The sequence below is a fragment of the Bradysia coprophila genome, unplaced genomic scaffold (genome assembly GCF_014529535.1).
Source record: "Bradysia coprophila strain Holo2 unplaced genomic scaffold, BU_Bcop_v1 contig_333, whole genome shotgun sequence".
Taxonomy (NCBI): Eukaryota; Metazoa; Arthropoda; class Insecta; order Diptera; family Sciaridae; genus Bradysia; species Bradysia coprophila.
Genome location: NW_023503592.1, coordinates 1,668,440 through 1,690,534, shown reverse-complemented (window position 1 = coordinate 1,690,534; position 22,095 = coordinate 1,668,440). Strand labels below are relative to the sequence as shown.

The 22,095-nt window shown below is 36.9% G+C and overlaps 1 protein-coding gene and 1 long non-coding RNA gene across 2 annotated transcripts; one reads left to right on the top strand and one right to left on the bottom strand.

Moving 5' to 3' along the window:
* Positions 1–801: 801 nt before the first annotated feature.
* On the bottom strand, positions 802–10,007 carry LOC119079754 (trans-1,2-dihydrobenzene-1,2-diol dehydrogenase-like). Its single transcript, XM_037187833.1, has 8 exons — positions 9,823–10,007; positions 9,642–9,764; positions 2,566–2,657; positions 2,272–2,495; positions 2,044–2,192; positions 1,809–1,970; positions 1,505–1,741; positions 802–1,332 (listed from the first exon to the last, which is right to left on the bottom strand). Exons 1-8 carry the CDS (start codon positions 9,910–9,912, stop codon positions 1,276–1,278), a joined length of 1,134 nt encoding a protein of 377 aa, XP_037043728.1. The 5' UTR covers positions 9,913–10,007; the 3' UTR covers positions 802–1,275.
* Positions 10,008–16,894: 6,887 nt separating this feature from the next.
* On the top strand, positions 16,895–19,623 carry LOC119079779. The gene is made up of 3 exons (XR_005088229.1): positions 16,895–16,906; positions 17,494–17,496; positions 19,510–19,623. It is a non-coding gene; the product is annotated as an uncharacterized LOC119079779 (long non-coding RNA).
* The last annotated feature ends 2,472 nt before the right edge of the window (positions 19,624–22,095 follow it).

Below are 22,095 nucleotides of genomic sequence, written 5' to 3'. Positions count from 1 at the left end.
TCCGCTTCGCTGATGACATTGTACCGATAGCAGCGAATCTAGGTCAGGCTCAGCTTATGCTACAACAGTTAAGTGAAGAGGCGAGCAAAGTTGGCCTCAAGATGAACTTATCGAAAACAAAAGTCATGACCAACATCGGGGACGATAGAGAAATCAAAATTGGTGACACTGTCATTGAACGAGTCGACAGCTATGTATATCTAGGACATAAACTGAAGTTAGGTCTGGACAACCAAACTGCAGAAATAAGACGTAGGATTGGTCTTGCATGGGCAGCGTTCGGAAAACTCAGACTAATTTTCAAAAGCAAAATGAATAATTGTCTGAAACGTAAAGTTTTCGACACTTGTGTCCTTCCAGTGCTCACTTATGGAGCGGAAACGTTAACTTTAACAAAAGCATCCGAAGATAAATTGAGAGTGACACAAAGAGCCATGGAACGGAGTATGCTTGGAATAACACTCAGAGACAGAATGACGAATCAATGGATTCGACAACAAACCAGGGTCGTTGATGTCATGGAAAGAATAGCATCTCTGAAATGGAGCTGGGCGGGACATATTGCAAGAAGGACAGACGAACGTTGGACCAAAAAGATCATGAACTGGCGACCATATAAAAGACGAGCTATAGGTAGACCACCAGAGAGATGGACAAACGGAATTAAGAATATTGCAGGTACAAACTGGCAGCAAATGGCAATGGATCGTACGAAATGGAAAGAAGTTGGAGAGGCCTACATCCAGCAGTGGATAGAAACAGGCTGAAAAAGAAGAAGAAGAACGTTTATTTTAATTTTTTCACCGTAAAAATTTATTACAAAGGTAATTCTACACTTGTATGTATGTAGAAAAGGTCTCCTAAAGATAGTCCTGTCAACTGTGTCCTTTTTGGACTTAGAATGATTCCAGCGTCTGCAAAGTTTCGTTCATCAGTTGTTTCTGCTGCCAATTTTATTTATGATTTTGTTAACAATTTTGAATTGAAGGAAGTACGATGAAAAGTCCTAGTTTGTTGGGCGCCCACGTTTTATGAAAGTGCCCATGCCTTGCCCACCGCCCACGAATTTTGAAGCCCATAACGCCAATGCCCATGGTCACCATGATCCATACGATACCATACCATCTATTATTCTTCATTATTTTCATTACCGAAATTTAATAATGATGCAAAAATTTTCGCTTGCCCCGCCCCGCTCGCAGCTCTTTTCTTTTCTAATCTTAAATAAATAATAATTTTGTAGACTGAATTTCAACCTCCATAAGATTCCTTATGTTAGTCCCCGTCTCTAGGCGTGGTGCCATGGTAAATGGTAGGTGGTATGCACAAACTCTGAAGTTAAGAAATGTGACTTTGTTAAAAGGTATCTTGAGAACCGAAACCTCAGTGTATGGGGAAAAATATTCTTTTTAAAAACATTTGCGCCCTTTTCGTTAAAACTATGCGCCGTTTAGAAAATGCGCCTTATAGAGAAAAGTGCACCCCCCCTGTCGAAAATCCTTACTTTAGGCTCTGATGCTGACAACTTATTTGATTTGCCATAGTATTGGGCAACAAGTTCTCTTGGTGTTTCCTCCACTTCTGCACCTACTTCTTCAACCACTTTCCTGATTGTCTCAGTCAACAGAATGGTGTTCTTAGAAGTATGTAACGAGCTAGTCAGCTGACCGTCCATGATACAATTTCTGACTTCGGTGAATTGATAATGAAGTCCATGACTGATAGGCCAGTTGTAGCCAATCTGTTGAGTTGAAAGTCGACGTTAAAATGCAAGTTTAATGATTTTTATTATTATTATTTTGTCTTACCCGATTGTCATTTACATTTGTGTCAATTACTTTGCCATTCACTTCTAAACTAGTAGGATTGTTGATTGAATCGACTACTTTTAGATAACCTGTTGTACCAATGTATGTTACGATTCGAATCTTGTCCAAATATTGTCTCGTTCCAAGACGAGCACTTAGCATCTGAAAAATGGAATGTTTCAAAAATAAAACTTTATTTTGTGGATGGTCAATGATTTTCTGAACATGAACATACCATTGTGGCGGTAGCTCCGTTAGGGAAGTCCAGAATAGCTGTTACGCTTGTCTCACTTTCACCAGGCATCGACAGCCGTCCAAATGCCTTAATATTGGTTGGTTTCTGATAGCCAACACCTTCAAAAATTGAGTTCAGAGCATAAACGCCTGTTGAAACCATAAATGCGATGTGTTAGTGTGTCCATTTTTAATGATTTAAAATTTATTTTTTTATATTAGGAATTACCCATATCAGCGGTGACACCACCACCCATTCGCTTTAAACAAAGTCTGTCGTTGAAATTCGATGTGAAATGATGTGCCGAAATGTGCAACACGTCACCTATTTGACCTGAGTTGATAATTTCACGTACAGTGTAGTAAGATGGTAGGAATCGACTCCACAATGCCTCCATAACAAACACACCATGTTTTTTGCCGAGTGCAAAGAGTTCTTTTGATGTATCTGGACTATTAATTGATGAATGGTTTGGGTTGTTAAATTGTTTTAAGCCTGAATGCCAAAATATATCAGACTTACTCTATCGTGAATGGTTTTTCCACAAGGACATGCTTCTTGTTCTCAATCGCCAATTTAGCAGCTGCGAAATGCATCAAGTTACGATTGCAAATCTGAAAGTTTAAGGATTCCATTACATAAATAGAACTTAATTGAACGTTATTTTGTAAAAGTAACAATAACTCAGTTTCAGTTTACAGACTTAATTTTTTAGCCTAGTACGAAGTGCTGGGGGCTTATACAAACACCATGCCGTTTGTAACATGTTGAATTCGAAGCAGACGGTAAGGGCAAAGCATTTGCCTACAGTGCCGGACTGGCCATATGGGAATTCGGGGCGATGCCGAAGGGCCTTTTGCCTGACTCGGGCCAAGTCCCGAATGGGCTTATTCAGAATTTTTAGAAGCGACTTCTTGAAAAATTATTATTTAGAAGTAATTTTGTAACATTACGTTTGAAAAACTATTTGCGCTCGGGTGATTACCCGACTGGGCCAAACATCGAAAAAATTGAAACATTCCGTTTGAAATACTATTTGCGGGTGATCACCCGACTGGTGACTGAACCTAACATTGAAAAATTTTAAACATTTCGTTGGAAAAAGTATTTTCGTTCGGGTGATAACCCGACTCGACTCGACTCGACTCGATTGAAAAGTGTGAAAAATTTCGTTTAAAAATTAATTGCGCTCGGGTAAATACCCGGCTGCCGTATTCAAAATCTTAAAAGTTTTGTTTAAAAAACCATTTCCGTTCGGGTGATAACCCGACCAGCCCGCACCTAACATTGCGAAATCTCAAACGTCTCGTTTGAAAAACTATTACCCAATAGTCGTGAAATCTGTTAATTGCGGCGCAATAGTGGAAGTTAGATTGCTTATGTTTCAAAAATTTGAGAGCGATGTTTCAAAATGTTCATTGTAGTTTTAAATTAAATATTTATTTGCGTTATTATACCAACTCAAATGAAGATCACAATATTTCCTAGTTACGTCGAACCTAAATTAATTTGTTTAAGAATTTTCTGTTACATTTTGGGGCGCGAAAACTCGTGGAAGTTTTGATGTGTTAACGACGAAAAGCTACTTTTTCACTACATTTCAATTTTAATCTCATTTACCGGCAAAAAATATCGCAAAAAAAAGCAAACCAAACTTTAAAAGCCAAAAATTTTTTTTTTTTTTTTGAGAAAACAGTTCTACGTTTTTTTTGGTTAAGCCCTCTACCGAAATACATCTCCCAAGCCTTGGTCTCAAAAACATAAATTCTTTGTTAGTTATTCAAACAATTTAGAGATTCAGTATTTTTTCCACATTCTTCGACATAAATTCTTCGACATTTGAAAATTATAGTTTTACGAAATCACACATAAATAAATTGTTGTTCTAAATATATTGGAAGTTTTTGTCGTTAGCTGAGTCACACCACAAAAACGTTTCGTAGTTAAGGAAATCACAGCAAAATTTAAAAATGTTAGATTTCGGAAATCACACCGACAAATAAGGAATTTGAAAAAAAAGGAAAACACATAGCCGAAGTAGGAAAAATCGAAAATTGTAATTTCAGAAAATCACACAGCCAAAATTGTAGTTTCTGTGAATCACACATCCGAAATGAGCCTAATTAATTTTTTATTTTGTCTGTGTGATTGATTCTCTAAAGCTAGTATTTTCAAATTCTCCTATACTTTAGCTGTGAATCAAATTTTCTTATTTGAATGAGTACAGTGAACGACATCTCAAATGTCTCACTGTCATTTTTTTCAGAGAATGTCATTGTGAATTTGCAATGACACAATAAAATTCTCAGAAAAATGTGACAGTGAGACATTTGAGATGTCGTTCACTGTAATTTGCTAAAACTAAAATTTTTAAATTTTATTATTTTGATTGTGATTTCCTAAATTATTTCCTATGACCTGTGTCTTTTCCTAGTTCATATATATTTTTGGTCGTTTTTCAATAATTTTTTTTCTAAGCTTTTTTTTCTGGATTTTGTCTGAATATTTTTCTGGTATCTAGGATACTGAGGATACGGCACAATTCAAAGGTACTAGTTTACAGTCTGTTTTCGAACAATTTTGGAATTCACAATTACCTAACATTAAACAGGTCATAAAAGGGAGTATATTGCCCTGGTGCAAGGTTGCAGTATAAAAACATTGAAACACATTGTACTTAATTTATTTTAACCGTGAACGTCGTAGGCGAAAGATATACCATCAGGTCGTTTCAGGTTGCTTTGCAACCTTAAGTTCTTGAGTTTTCAAAAAGCTAAAAGTTAACTTTTAACTTCTATTAACTAAAAATAAGAAATCGATCCTTCTTTCATATCTGTACAACAACACCTCCAGGCATTACGGTCAATGTTCGTGGAATGAATTAACATTTGAATTAAACATTGGCGATAATGTGAAATCATTTGCATGGACGTCAAAATAATTACCTCTTAATTACTTAATTTTTTAATGAAATCGAACTAAAAATATTTCCTAGAGCTTATAAAACTCATAGTCCCATGGGCCTAGTACGAAATGGTTCCCGAAAAGTTGGGCTTTTGGAACTTTTCCCCGAAGGGCTTTTTGGAGCCAGTCCGGCACTGTTTGTCTATGATTATAGATGACGGATCCACAATAAACAAGCCGTCAGAACAGTCGGAGCGTTTGCTGCGACCGAGCCCCGTACGACCCGTAAACCTATTACGTACGTGACCCTAGTGCATCCATAGCCCTAATTCGTCCGTGATCCGAATTTTTGCGAAGCCCTAGTACGTCCGCAACCCTAATACAGCTATAACCCGTATGTGCCCGTTAACATAATGCTTCCCACCTATCCCAAGTCCGGCACGTCCAATTTTAATAAAAGTATTCGTTTTCATCTTAAAAATTGCACATAACGCTTTGAAAAAACCTAGACCCGCTCACCTTTACCTTCAAGCAAAAACTGTTTCCCGCCTTGTACCTGGTTCACATCATGGGCTCACGAGTCGGTCATCCAATTTCATAAACTTGTACATTGTCGATTGGTATTATAAATACCTTTCATTTGACGTATCACGTACAAGTGTAGCGTTTAACATGCCGTAGATATCTTCGAAAAACCCTAAAACACTTATTGGGCCCCAGCTCAGGAGGCATACATTCTTCTACCGAGGAAGTGACAGTCAGATGCTGATGCACGGTGTCGGATTGTTCATAAACAAGCGGTGGTCGGATCGCATAACTCACACGAAAAGCATATCCGATCGAGTGATATACGTAAGCCTGAAGATAAATAACAGATACAGTGTCAAATTAATTCAGGTTTACGCACCCACGTCCACCCATGATGACGAAGAAGTAGAAAGATTCTATGAAGATGTCGAGAAAGCTCTGGACGAAAACCCATCACATTACCAATATCTAATCGGTGATTTCAATGCGAAGCTGGGAAAACGAGAAGAAGACTCCGAAGTTTCTATTGGTAGTTTTAGCAACGACCAAAGAAATGAGCGTGGAAATACTCTACTCAACTTCCTACAGCAACACAATTTGTACGCAATGAATTCAATTTTTTTCCGGAAAGCCTCAACAGAAATGGACTTGGGCTAGTGCAGATGGTGTAACGAAAAATGAGATCGATTACATCATAACTGGCTGTAAGTCAACCGTTAAGAACGTTACGGTCCTAAACAATTTTTCAACCGGTAGTGATCACCGTATGGTTCGTGCAAGAGTCACGTTAAATACCAGATTTCAAAGATCACAACTAGTTCAAAAAAGTGAAAGGATTGACGTACAACGGCTTTACACACAAAATGAAGAATTTGCTACGAAAATGACTGCCGAATTAGATAACGTCAACAATCAATGTGAAACATTGGACGAATTGAATACCAAAATCGTCGATACAATAATGGGTTTCATGAAATCCAAATGCAAATCCGTCCAAGGGAAAGAATCAAAACTCAGCAGAGAAACATTAGACCTGATCGCAAGCAGAGTTGGTAAAAAACGGAGGACGAGATTCGGTGGAATACCGGAACCTGTCTAAAAGTATCAACAAAGCAAGGAGATCAGATGAAAGAAAATATAATGTCCAATTGGCTCAAAACATAATTGAAGCTAACTGCAATATGAAAGTCCTACGGAGAAAAATGACAAACGCCAAAAAAGAAATCTTCAAATTACGAGACAAAACAGGAACGATCCAAACGGATCGAAATGCGATATTAAACATTGCAACAGAATTTTATGAGAATTTGTTTTCTTCAGCAAGACAGAGTCCAACGGAAGAAACCGAAGATAGACCAATAATAAGAAACGTGTGATCGGAGGATATGCCCGACATAACTGTTGATGAAGTCAAGGCCGCAGTAGCCGAGATGAAAAACAAAAAGTCTCCCGGAGAGGATGGTGTTCCAGTGGAACCCATTAAACTAGGTGGAGACTCCTTATTAAAGGCAATCACGGCTTTGTTTAATCAATGTCTCCAATGGGAAGAAGTACCAGAAGCCTGGGAAAATGCGGTAATTACATTGCTGCATAAAAAAGGAGACATAACAAAGCTTGAAAATTACCGACCCATAGCCTATTGTCAACACTCTACAAGTTGTTTATGAAAATCATTACGAAGAGGAACACTAACAAGTTCGACTTCTACCAACCTGTTGAACAAGCTGCTTTCAGATCTGGTTTCAGCACAACCGACCATTTGCAGGTGGTGAGAACGCTTATTGAGAAGTGTCGTGAATACAACATCGACATAGTCTTGCTATTAGACTTCGAAAAAGCTTTCGATTCAGTGGAAACATTGTCGATATTGGACGCATTAGACGAATGTAGAGTAGACTCAAGGTACTCCAACACAATTCGATATGTGTACAAAAATGCTACTTCATGTATAAAACTTCATAAGAGCACGGAGAAATTCAGAATTGGCCGAGGTGTAAGGCAGGGTGACACTATTTCACCTAATTTATTCACGGCGATTCTGCAGAGTGTTTTTAGGAAGTTAAACTGGAGTAAAATGGGAATAAAGATAAATGGAGAGTACCTGAGCAATCTCCTCTTCGCTGATGACATTGTACCGATAGCAGTGAATCTAGGTCAGGCTCAGCTTATGCTACAACAGTTAAGTGAAGAGGCAAGCAAAGTTGGCCTCAAGATGAACTTATCGAAAACAAAAGTCATGACCAGCATCATCGGGGACGATAGAGAAATCAAAATGGGTGACACTGTCATTGAACGAGTCGACAGCTATGTATATCTAGGACATAAACTGAAGTTAGGTCTGGACAACCAAACTGCAGAAATAAGACGTAGGATTGGTCTTGCATGGGCAGCGTTCGGAAAACTCAGACTAATTTTCAAAAGCAAAATGAACAATAGTCTGAAACGCTAAGTTTTCGACACTTGTGTCCTTCCAGTGCTCACTTATGGAGCGGAAACGTTAACTTTAACGAAAGCATCCGAAGATAAATTGAGAGTGACACAAAGAGCCATGGAACGGAGTATGCTTGGAATAACACTCAGAGACAGAATGACGAATCAATGGATTCGACAACAGACCAGGGTCGTTGATGTCATGGAAAGAATAGCATCTCTGAAATGGAGCTGGGCGGGACATATTGCAAGAAGGACAGACGAACGTTGGACCAAAAAGATCATGAACTGGCGACCATATAAAAGACGAGCTATAGGTAGACCACCAGAGAGATGGACAAACGGAATTAAGAATATTGCAGGTACAAACTGGCAGCAAATGGCAATGGATCGTACAAAATGGAAAGAAGTTGGAGAGGCCTACATCCAGCAGTGGATAGAAACAGGCTGAAAAGGAAGAAGAAGAAGAAGCTCAGGAGGGGTCGACCCAAATGTGCCCATTTTCTGTCTTGTCGTTGTCATTACCTATCAGGGAATAAAAGAATTTTTGAAATCGGTTGAGCTAGGTCCCTTAGAGTGAGCTCATATCAGGCTACTCGGTCGTACAGTGAACGTGGAGTTTTTTGCCAATACACTAAATTTTGACCGAATTTCATGATTTTTTTTTGTTTGAAAGGTATTACCGAATGTAAAGTGGTCGTACTTTTTTCGGTCTCCTAACAAAATGGCGGCCGGTGGCCATATTGGATTTTATTAAAAACGATATAAATCGGTGAAAATGAAGTAAAATTCATCGGATTTATCCTATTTTTGTTTAATCTGAGAGGTACTTGCACACCGAACAGTGTGTTGTGGAAAAAGTTCTAGAACTAGGTCATTAGGCTAAGGCTGCTACTGATGGGTCCCAAGAGTTGTTTGCACATAAATCGAGTAAATCAAATCCGATTTTGCTAGTTTTTATTTCATTTGAGAGGTAATTGGATACCGAATGGAAAGTTGGCAAAAGATTTTGGGTTCCTAAATTGTTGGTTTTATTTGAGAGGTATGTACTTCGTACGGGCTTTCGTAATTGCGCTAAGCGCAATTTTAAAGATGAACACTTTTAGTAAATTTGCACATGCCGCACTTGGGCTAGGTGATCAATAATAAGGGTTACAGAAGTGGTAGCGTTACGGGCGTATTAGGGTTTTAAGGACGTATTATGGTAACGGACGAATAGATTTACGGATCGAAAGGTATTAACGAATGTAAATCGTCAGAACTACTTCCGGTGTTCAACAAAATGGCTGCCGGCGGCCATATTGGATTTTAGTAAAATCTTGGGAAAAATGGTACGTAAATAGTGAATAAAAAAAGGGTTTTACATAGAGAGTTTCTATTAACAGAGAAGTTGTTTTGTTAATAAAGAGAAGTAATTGGTTATTTGTGTGGGATATTTCAGGCATTCCATATATCACTCATATGGACATGATGATAAAAAAGTTTCAAATTTGGGTTACGGACGCACTAGGGTCACGTACGCAATAGGTTTACGGGTCGTACGGGGCTCAGTCGCAGCAAACTCTCCGACTGTTCTGACGGCTTGTTTAACTTTTATAGGACATTCGATATTTTTAGCGTGGCGAATTGGCAACGGACTATTAGAATATCATATGAGTGAGTGGTATATAGAAAGCGAATGAAGAAAATAATTTATTTCAATATCGAAAAAAAACTAAATCTCATTTGTTACTTACATAAACCAGATCGATTTCTTCATCTTTGCAGAGTTCTTCGTAGCTTCCATAGGCTTTCGGAATATTGTGTTTGAGGGCGAACGCTTTTGCCGACTCTAATGTACTAGCACCAATTGCTACGAACTTTTTAGGAAATCAAAAAAATTAGGAAGGAGTTTCAGTATTTAGTAACAGCTTTTACCTTGTAGTGAGATGGATCTACATTACGTAACGATATTATAAAATCGTTAGCGATTAGAGCAGCGGATAAAATACCAATTTTGATTTGCATGATGTTCTCTAATATTATTTTTCACTTTCAAAAAATTATCAAAGAATAAATTCAATTTTTGTTTCTATTGAATATAACCCGACGACTTGCCTTTTCTGTCCCGAAAAATTGAGTATAAGATGGTATGTTACTGATCGGCTTAACCAACATAAAATGTTGATATTGATAAAATCCAAGATTTATCAGTTGTTTGTTGATAATAATAGATTAGTAGCACTATGGGCCCATTTCCATCAGTCGAATATTTATTGTTTGTTTCTTGATAGTTACAATATATTTTACTGATCATCAAACACATCAACAGACGAGAGCATTAGGGTACATTGCTCTACTTTGATTCATCTATATTTGACGGTGACTCGTTGATTATATTTTAACTTTAACTTCAAAAATATACGATCACCCACGTGTTATATATCCCAACAAAAATCTCTTCGAGAAAAGTGTGACGCAGTCTTTGAAGTACAATTTCTAAAATTAATGATATCGCTAGAGTTGACGCTTTCAGCTTCGTTACGCAAAAATTAAATTTTACACCCAAACAAGCTGGCTTAGTTTTTCTCATCATCTGCCAAATAATTTTTACCAAAATAAATTTGACTGGAAACAACCAAAATTTTACCAAAAAAATCTGCGTCGCAAAGTGGCAAATGTTAAGGAACAGACCAGCAAGAAAATTTATCTGCCACATGCGACGCAGATTTTTAGACCCGTACGAAGTACTGGGGTCTTATAGGTTTACGCATACGTTTGTAACACGTCGAATTGGACTCCCTGAGTAAGGGGAAACCTATTGTGGTTGTCCAGAGATGCCAAATCGGCAAAGAAAAAAAGAAAAAAAATGTCCGTCTGTCCGTCCGTCCGTCCGTCCGTCCGTCCGTCCGTCTGTCTGTCTGCACGATAACTTGAGTAAAACGCATCCGATTTTGAAAATTCTTTTTTTCCCCGTTTGGTAATGTCAAAAGACAGGCTAAGTTCGAAGATGAGTGATTTTGGATCGACCCCTCCTGAGCTGGGGCCCAATAAGTTCTTTACGGTTTTTCGAAGATATCTCCGGACATCTAAACGCTATACTCGTAAATGATACATCGAATGAAAGATACCGATCGACAAAAAAAAAGTTTATGGAAATCGGATGACCGACTTGTGAGTTAGACCCCTTGGTGTGAAACAGGCACAGGGCGGCAAGCAGTTTTTGCTTGTAGGTCGGCCAAATTTGAACATATTTCGTTTGTTTTAGCTTTATTAGATAGGTATTGACCGTACCAATCAGGGAAAAAAAAGTTTATGAAATTATGTTCTCCGGAGCGTGAGCTAGGTCTCTTGGAGTGAGCTCTTATCTGGCTACTCGGCCGTACAGTGAACGTGGAGTATTTTGTCAATATCTCGAGTAAATTTTGACCGAATTTCATGATTTTTTTTTTGTTTGAAAGGTATTAACGAATGTAAAGCGTCGGTACTATTTTCGGTTTCCTAACAAAATGGCTGCCGGCGGCCATATTGGATTTTATTAAAAGTGATATAAAGTGGGAAAAATGATGCTTAGAGAGTTTCTGTTAACATGGAAATAATGTGTTAAGTGTGAGGGGTTTCAGGGATTCCATATATGGACATCTATATATACCTATATACAGCTATATTGAGCTATATACAGGCATATAGAGCTATATAATAGCATATTCCTCTGTGAAATGTTTATTTACAGTGAAATATAGGTAAATATAGCGGTATATAGCTGTTTCAATAGGAATTTATGAAATTTGACTTCGTACGGGGCTGTCTATATTGCCTCCGGCAATTTAATTGTATATGATAACAAGGCAAAGAGTGGATAATGTAAGTGATTTAAAAGGAAGAATAGTTTTTCAGCAGAGAAGAAAATGAAGTAAGAGAAATGAAGAGTTTCACATTAAAGGCTTTTGATACGAATAGGTGTTTCGTACGGGTCGGCGTTAGCTATGTTTTTGGTAAAGTTTTGGTTGTTTCCAGTCAAATTTCTTTTTGGTAAAAATTATTTGGCAGATGATGAGAAAAACTAAGCCAGCTTGTTTGAACTAAAATTGGGTGTAAAATTTAATTTTTGCGTAACGAAGCTGAAAGCGTCAACTCTAGCGATATCATTCATTTTAGAAATTGTACTTTAAAGACTGCGTCACACTTTTCTCGAAGAGATGTTTGTTGGGATATCAGTCGTTTTAGAAGTTTTAGAACACTGCTTTTTATAACAGTTTATAACAGAAATTCGGAAATTTGGCGAAATTTGAAAATTTGACGAAAATCGAAAATTTGACGAAAATCAAAAATTTGACGAAAATCAAAAATTTGACGAAATTCGAAAATTTGACGAAAATCGAAAATTTGACGAAAATCGAAAATTTGACGAAGAAAGTAATTCTCTATCTGCCACCATTCAAGAAATATCTCCAAAACCCCACCCATTTCCAACTTTCGACATTTTTCACGTATGCCCCTCTGTTCTACTCGTAAAACTCTGAGACTTTGCCGAAGAAAGTAACTCTCTATCTCTCATAATCGCAAAAATATTAGTCCTTTCATCCTACGCTCGAGTAGCTCAAAATTTGGTCACTCTAATCACTCTAGCTTATTATTTTTGTTCGAATCGTGTTACGAATACCTTTCATTTGATGGGTCGCACGCCTCTGTAGGTTTCAATACAGCTAAGCTAGAGCCGAAAACGCGTTCCCGACCCTCGAAAACCACAGTCAGAAACCACTTCGAGGCCAATAAAACAAAATTCTGGTTTTTCCTGGGGTAATGGCGTATCACATTTTTTTTATGCCCACCCTGCAAAGTTTCATGGAGATTGGCTGACTAGTTTCCGAGATCGACCGTCGATAGATAGATACACAGATAGAAACATACAGATAATGTTTAAATCACGGATTTTACATTGGTACTCCCCACAGTCACATCCGATAGATTTCCTTTCTTCTCCTCCCAGAAATTATAATCAAAACGTATTTTCTTTGCATTGCTCTCACAAGAAGGGGTTAATGTTTCTTATTTTTGTTCAGTTTCTGAATGTTTTCGCTTTCCCTTTTTGCCCTTTGAAATGTTAGGCGTTTCTTCATTTTGGTTAATTTTTTCACTCATTTTTCAGATAAAAAGATAAAAGAAAATTTTCACATATCACGGCAGAGTAAAATAAACCAGGCAGCAGCGGTTCATTTTCGAAACGTCAAATAACGGACCTAATACACTGGATGAAAATGAACTCGAATGAACACTGACATAAATTGAAAAATTTTGTTCGCAAAAAATATGGGGCTACTAGATTATTCAGGTCCCTAGTCAAATCAGCGCTCCTGCCTGGTTGACTTTACTGTCGTATAAAAAAAAACTGACGCATATGTCATATGTCATAGGTCATATGTTTTATGAGTGAAAAGTTATCAAATCCATTGATGCTTATTTATAACGGTGAATAAATATTTACAATTAACATTGATGTAATCAGTACAACCCGGCCGAAGGCCGGGTAACAGTGCTAGTCATTGAATAAAGCTCAGTCCATTCTATCATATATTTTTGAAGTTAAAGTTAAAATATAATCAACGAGTCACCCAGGGAGTCACCGTCAAATATAGATGAATCATAGTAGAGCAATGTACCCTAATGCTTTCGTCTGTTGATGTGTTTGATGATCAGTAAACATCTCTGGTGAAAATATATTGTAACTATCAAGAAACAAATAATAAATAATAAATGCCGTATGCGAGCAGTCTTTTTTTTCGCTTTGAATAAATTTCAAGTATTGTCAAAAAAAAAAATAATAAATATTCGACTGATGGAAATGGGCCCATAGTATGATAGTGCTATTACAGACATGCTTTGAAGGAAGCTTCAAATAAAATGATTAAGAAACGAACTGAACAACGGAAACCGGCATCTTACACAAATTTCTAGCTAAGACCCGGTAGTCAGAAGTAGACTCCCATTCGTCGTCAGGACTCCTGACTCAGGAGCGAAACGTTTCCTTCGATAAAAATTCGTGTGTCTCGTTTTGGGCCATTTGAGCTCTCCATCTACCTCCCAATTGTCTGTTGCACCGAATGCAGATCGCTTCCCAACATCGCCGTACACCTCAAACAGTGAAGAAGCAACGATCATACGCATCCGGATCATCTCTCTGTTTCTTTACGAGGCTCAGTTCTACACTCTTCCTCTCTTTCGGATCTAATAGCACCATTTCCGCCAATCGATTTATTGCTTGTGTGAGTGGTTTATCTACTTTCCTTAGCAGTTTCTTCAAATAAAAGAATCTTGTTTCCAAATCGGCTGACGTCGCGTCGTTGGCAACATGGACAATGTTGTGAATATTGTGGCTCGTACTTTGTTCACCGTATATTTCAAGATATTCCTCGGCAAAAAATTTGAAAAGTTTTTCTGCGATGTGTAAATGTGATGAGACGAGACTACTTGAACAAATTCTGACGGCACAATGAAGCGTAAGAAAGTGATTGTATGCTTGGGACGACAGAATGCCATTCAAAATAACAGGGCCAGTATAGAAAAGAAAAATTTGAAACTCTGTTCCTTTCCAATGGCTCAAACATTCAATGTCACTTATTCTTCTCGCAAATTAAGCGGGCTCACTTCTCACAATTGTTTTTATAATCATTTCCATTGAAGCGATCTGTGCAGCAGAAAATTTAATTTCGAATTTTGTGCCGTTGGTCCAAATCTTCAGCAGCGTTTTTTGCATGCCTAACAAAATAAAATGCAAATAATCATTTGGAAAGTCACGAGCCATGTCAAGCGATTGAATATCTTCCAATAGTGATTTTCCTTTATGATGCTCCTCTTGACACTTGTCACGGAAGCTCCTGTCAGAGTGTAGAGCACATTTAAACTCAGGGTACGACATGCGATTTTCATCATAAGTTCCTTCCACACAACAAAAGTTGCATGCGAAATAGGCGTTAAGGTAAACGGTGCATTTTATAAACGCCTCTGCTGGTGCATCACATAAAAAACATCGACACTTGATCTCAATTTGTTTATCATCACCCAGAAAAAAAAATTCATACAATACTCCGGGTATGTGTAAAATTCTTCGGAAAGGTGGAATATACTTCATTAATGTACAATGTCTTCTATACGTGGAACACGTTGAAAACGTAGTTACGTAGTTCGATTGTCAGATTTGAATATTCATGTGTTACGTATTGTGGTGATACACGTGGAATATGACGTGGGACGGAAGCTAAACGCACATCAAGTATGTTAAACGTATATAGTGGATAGTGGATGCTGGTCTCAGACATTGAATTTGGATCATATTTATATTTCTTAACACGAAGAAGATAAATGACAAAAAAATAGTTTAGTAAATTAGAAAAATTCTCGTCAAAATACTTTCATTTTTTATTAAGTAATTTCATTTTGATAATAAGTGTCCATAACTATCTTGCCATCAAGTCGTAGCTAATTACGCGTGCTTTATGAACTTAAATTCAATTATGTTAAAAAGCGACATATCACACGGTGAGCTTTAAAAAAATTTTATTCGACCTCTCGTGCACATGGGATATTTTTATGGGAATGTGCTCAGGGGCCTCCCAGGATGACGAAATGACTATTCCCAAAATATTTCGATGGGAAAATTTTTAATTAGATCGATTTTTCGTTTTTTTGGGACCTGCGGGAAGCTTCGAAGACTGTTTGGACCTTACTGGTGACTCGTTTGAACACAAAAATATAGTTGCTGTTTAGCCTGAGATGTAAGCTTTACAGCGATACCAATCATGACATTCATGACTATGTTTAGTTATTTTACATAATTTAAGGGGTTAATAAAGGTCGAAAGAAGATTTTTGACTCGAAATTAAAAAAATTATAAATTTAAACCCATGAGCAAATTGCACTATCTCGAGTCAAAAATTAACAAACCTTGGTTGTATTTTCTTTTGTTTCGTATGTAGTTTTTCCAATAGCTATTCTAAGCTAATTCTGAAACATTTTAGTTGTTTCCACTAAAAAATGAGACATTATACGAAGAAAATGGGATGGTTGTTCAGGTCTAACAACAAAGATTATATCAGAATGAAAAACAAACTCATTTTTCGACCTTTATTCACCTCTTAAATTATGTAAAATAACTAAACATACTTTTTGAGACAAAATAGTCATTTCGTCATCCTGGGAGGCCCCTGAGCACATTCCCATAAAAATATCCCATGTGCACGAAAGGTCGAATAAAAAATATTTAAAGCTCACCGTGATCACCATTATTGTGCGCTACGTTATAACGTGCTCAGCGTAAATTATACGCCACACAAGTTTATGGCTTTCAAAGTACGCTTCAACAATACGAAATGTCCACCAACACTTCTGTACTGCTACATTGGAAAGATCGTTGGCTCATGATTGAGAGGTCCCCGGTTCAACTCCCAAAGAAGTCAATTTTTAATTTAAAGTATTTGTTACCAATGACTACTAAAATGTATAATAACTACTATAAACTGGTTAATATGGTGTAAATCGTAGGTAAATTCAATAAAATTCATATTTTTAAATCTCTGTCAAAGCGAAATACGTCTCCCACGTATTATATTCGAGCCCACTGTACCACTTACCACACTTTTTAACAGGTGGCACGAATGATATACGCATAGCACGTAAGAAATTTCGCTCAGTGTTGATAGTAATGCCGTTTTCTAACAAATGATTTAGTTCGTTGACGAACTAGTCCAGGTAGTCATTTACGTTACTTGGTTTGGGGTACCCATGAAAAATTTCAATAAAAAAGGGTTCGTAGTTGCTGTTAAAGATTTCGCCGAGAATGGGCCAAAATTGACTTTTAGAACTTTTACTAATCGACAGTCCATCTATATTAAACATGAGCTCAATTTCATCCGGAATTTTGGGTTTACCGAAATAAATTGACATCAAATTCGTTCCAATTCCATTATACCAGTACGTACCACCACATATTTCACTGATCAATCGCTTTTTCGGCGTTTTTAAGAGGGTTCTGGCGTCTTTCGGTATATTGACAATGTTATGAAAACGCAAGATTTGCAAGAGGCCATTGATTGTTTGATGATCAACACCGATTTTGAGGGCCCAGTCCTGTATGTCACTGTTCCACGTGCGTAGCAGATAATCATCATTCTCATCTCTGAGTCGGTCTCAAAATCCATCCATCGTCATTCGAACAACTAATAATTTAGAATTATTTACCGAGCTACATTCTGCATAATATTTAAAATGTTATTACTTTTCTGAACCTCCACACTGACTACTAGGAGTGGTAAGATTTCTCGAATCTGATGCAGTGGTGAAATTGTCTTCTAAATTATCTTTCAGAACAAGATTGATTTTCTCTTGAAATTTGGCTCGGCTCATATGCTTCGGTACTTTACATCGATACATTTTCAATTTTCTGAATGAGATAAAAATTTGGGGGCTCAGACCTTATTTTATACGGTAGGTATGTCTATTGGATTTGTATGTATAACGATTTGTAGTTACGCAAAATAAAACACTTATTTACCTTGGTAAGGAATTTCGTTTACATGCTACATGCGCCGAAAACCGTACTTTTCATGTTTGAAGCACGTCTTTCGACGCCCTCAGCATGTAAAATCCATTACATAACTCGGGATAAAAGTGAAAAGTCTCGTTTTCGTGTGTTTATTGACCTCGGCTTCGCCTCGGATCAACAAAATTCACACGAAAACTCTACTTTTCATCCCTAGATAAAAATCCCTAGTCATGTAAAATACTATTGAAATTACTTATGATAATTGTAATTCTTTTGGTACAAACACTTGAACTCACTTCGAATAAATCAAACTTAATGCGATCGATCGCAACGTTATTTTGACAAGTATAAAAAACCTGGCTACTTGTGTTAACAAAATTGATTTCCACCAACTTTTAAAGGTGGTTTTCAAAGTAGTGTCGCAGACGCTGCAGTAACGTTGCATAAACGTTGCAATTAAGTTTCATTTTTACTTCGATGCAACGTCATAGCAAAGTCATAACCTTGCTGTCGTTGCAGTTGCAACCGCCTTCTACAAATGCTCTGAGAGTCAAACCACATCGAAATTTTCTGTCGTGAAATGACAGTTTTGACATTGACATTTTTGACGTTGTCATTTTTGAAATATGAAAAAATTCGTCATAACCTCAATTTAAAACGTGAACTGAACTCAAAACTTTTCTTAAAACAAAATTAATTTTGAATAATATTACAGTATTATCGTAAATATTACAATAAGGATGCGATAACACTCGATAACACTGTAATATTATTCAAAATTAATTGTTTAATGACAAGTTTTGTGTTCAGTTCACGTTTTCAATTGAGGTTATGACAAAAATTTTCAATTGTCAAACGTCAAAAATGACAACGTCAAAAATGTCAATGTCAAAACTGTCACTTCACAACAAAAAGTTTCGATGTGGTTTGACTCTAAGGCGCGAATACATCGCTCGCTGGGTATAGTGAAGTTGGAGTCGAAGGAGTTCCTCAGCATCTCCCTGTGACGCAGTTTTTTGTTTTAATTTTTGTTGTAAAATCTCATCGGTAAAATGCTCGCATGTTAAAGATTTAAACGCAAATTAGTTTGTGTGCTGATAGAAATTCCATTTATTATTTTCACTTAATAACTTCAGGTCAACAGGTCAGGTTCAGGTTAAACCTGAAATTTTCATTCAGATTCAGGTTGAGTCTTAAATTTTCATTCAGGTTCAGATCAAACCTGAAATGAGAAAATCCAATTCAGGTCAATATCAGGCTATGGTCAACCTGAAATGAAACAGGTCAAACCTGGACCTGTTCCAACCCTATTAAAAGATTTTTTTTCGAACCGCCACTTGTTACAACGTTAGCGGTTCATATTTCTATGGACAAAAACATTCCAAACAGCTTCTACAACATATTTAAAAAAATCGAGCCGCCACCGCCGCATTATATGACGTTGCCGGTTTACACTTCCATTGGCAAAGAATGATTGCCACAACTTCCTCTACAACATATCATCAGTTTTCTATGTGCTTTTGAACGCCCTTATCCCTTCCCCTAACTGATATCCCCCCTCCCAAAGTTGAAACATTTTTTTGCAGTTGTCCAATATTTACCAATCTAAATTCATTATGACTAATGTGAAATTCAATATCTCAGCCAAATCTTAACCCACTTTGACGTGCGATAGCTAAAGACTGCCCAGATTCCACATATCCAATTTTGATTTCATTGGAGCCAAAAGAGGGAAGTCAAAAAGTCAAAACTTACTAACGTGCGGACATGATCCTTAGTCTATAAAATTTTTACTAACGTGCCGGCATGACCTAAGATAAGATAAGATTCGTTTATTTAGCATTAGCTACAGTGAACGACATCTCAAATGTCTCACTGTCATTTTTTTCAGAGAATGTCATTGTGAATTTACAATGACACAATAAAATTCTCAGAAAAAATTGACAGTGAGACATTTGAGATGTCGTTCACTGTATTATAAGATCATTTACAATATTTTTCACTCTCCACTACAAATTCATTAATTAATTTATTTTCCATACATTCACCCTAGTTTAAAATTGTAATTTGTTTACTCAACACGTTAGTACTATGTGTAACATACAAAAAGTCCCATGATCGTAGTTAATTTATTTAACACAGATACCAAATGTCATGTGGAATGTATGGAACGCAAGTACATGGTGTAACAGCACTGCACATTGACGTTTGATTTGTTTTTATCAGAGAGATGATAATATGACGGATGGTCGTCTCTCTGGTTTTTGTTTGATTCATTGGTATTGTCCAGTACATTTAGATTCAACATTTACTTTTGCTTTTCTGTGTAATAAGAAACAAAATGTCTTCGAGTTTAACTATAATCATCCATGTTGCGCTAGTCAATTTTAACTGTTTTTGCTTTCTTTGTTTTACAATATTGAAAGTGAAATGGCTGCACAACAAAAATTTCTTAGCATCAACGGCCGACTATCTCAGGTCAAAAAATACAAAAAAAACCTGGAACCTCATTTAAGAGGGTACAAGGGTTTAGCTTCGGACAAGAACCAAAATTGCGCGAAAAATAGGGCATATTTAGGAACATAATTCTCAGGACTCAAGAGATGGAATACAGCAAAAAGGGAATTAACGATTAATTTGAGCCTTACTTAACAGAAATTTGTTTTCGCATTTATAAAATTACTTGATTTTCACAATTATTTTTCACAATTAAAACACGTCTGCAAGGCAAAATTTTTTTCCACTTTAGGTACATTTTTTCGGCAGTACATCGAGAATAAACACATAAGTTGCTATATCAAAACCGTTCCTTATGTCGCTGACCACGAAAATGTGTTTTCCTTTTTCTAAAATTCCTTTTTGTTTTGATTAAATTAATAAAAATCAAAAAATTTTCTACCACGGCGGCCATCTTGCTTTCACACTATTTCTATGGTGGCCGTCTTCGATGTTCCAGATTCTTTTGTTATTGAAGACACAATGAGCATTTCACTTGAATTAAAAGAGGTGGCGCCATAGTATTTGGTTTATGTCCACAGCTAAACCCTTGTACCCTCTTAACTACGGATGATATCGAAGGAATTTGGAAGAGATTCGGGTCATATCTTTCCACCCTTTCCGGATATTATGAATGCGGTAGAAAAGTATTGTAGTGCCGATGCATATTCATACTGTGTATGACACTGTTACTACTACTGCTACTTTCGTACAGTGGAGAGTATGTAAAATCGCTTCAAGAAGTTCAGAGCCTAAACAACAGTTTCAGTTCAGATCAATTTTCAAATTGGAAATGATCGACGTGTAGAATAAAGATGCAATATTAATGTCTACTTTCCCCAAACTGCAAACATTTATTTTTCGAGATTATTACTGTGACGAAAGTCTGCTGATTTTTCTTGGAAAATTAAAATTCTCCACCTAGGTATCGAACTTGAATTCAGCGACAATGTAGCTGAATCAGTCGTTAACACTTTAAAATTTTGAAATACCTTACGATGTTAGGCAAGATTATTTGTTAATCCAGTGGGGTATCCCTCGCCTACGCCATTATGTAATAAATCTCTCCTCCAACTACAATTGTGACTTCTGGCTCCAAAATGCTCCGTACATGTGGTCAAGAAACACAGAGTTACGCAAGTCGAACATCAACAAATTTGGACGTTTGAAAAATATCAGAAAATGTGAGCGTGGCAAATGGCTTGACTACTACACTTCCTAGGCTTATCTCAAATCTTAATAAAATTCTAAGCTTTAACCGTGGCTCAACGCTTTCCCGTTAAATATATTCTTCGTTTTCCTATCAGAAGGATGTGCTATGTGACCATAAACATCAGACATATCTTCGTAGTATCGTAAGTAATTTGACGGTCATAACGAGTGCAATCGAAAATCATTGAAATAGGAACAAACTGAAACCTGAATTGACCTGAACCAGATCTGATAGATTTTGACCTGACCTGATTTTTGTTGAACCTGAAAATATAAAACACTGACCGAACATCACTTCTACCTGACCTGAATTGACCTGTTTCGCAAATGATTTTAACAATATATTGAGAAAAAAGTTACAAATGAGCATGAAACCACGTAACGAAAAACACGATTTTAGAACTCCGCGGCAACGGAAACAATCAAAAAATATGCAAATGAACCAGGTCAATACTGGTTATTTCAAGGTTAAATTGGAAATATATCAGGTCAGGTCGGGTCAAATGAAAATCAGGTCAGATCAGGCTTTGATTTTCAGGTTCATATCCACTGACAGAAAACAGAATGGTTGCTTCTCATTTTTAAGTACAATCAGGGACCTTGAAAAGAAATATTTTCCTATTTGATTTTTTACATAAACTACACAGTTTCATCGAACTCTTTCCTATTGTTTTCTAATACTTTGTCTAAATCTTTTGCCGATCCCAATATGCATCCCAATTTGCCGTAGAGATCTTCGCATCATCGATAAAATACAACAGTCCATTGAATTTTTATCATTTTCATTCATGTTTAGATCTCCAATGAATTTAAACATTGACGAATGTTCAGCGACCTTTTCGTAAACGTCTTCCAAAAGCACTTTACGCAAACAATGCAGTGCACAGGCTCTAGGACTAAATAACCCCGGACAAAATAACTCCGGACAAAATAACCCGGACAAAATAACTACCGGACAAAATATC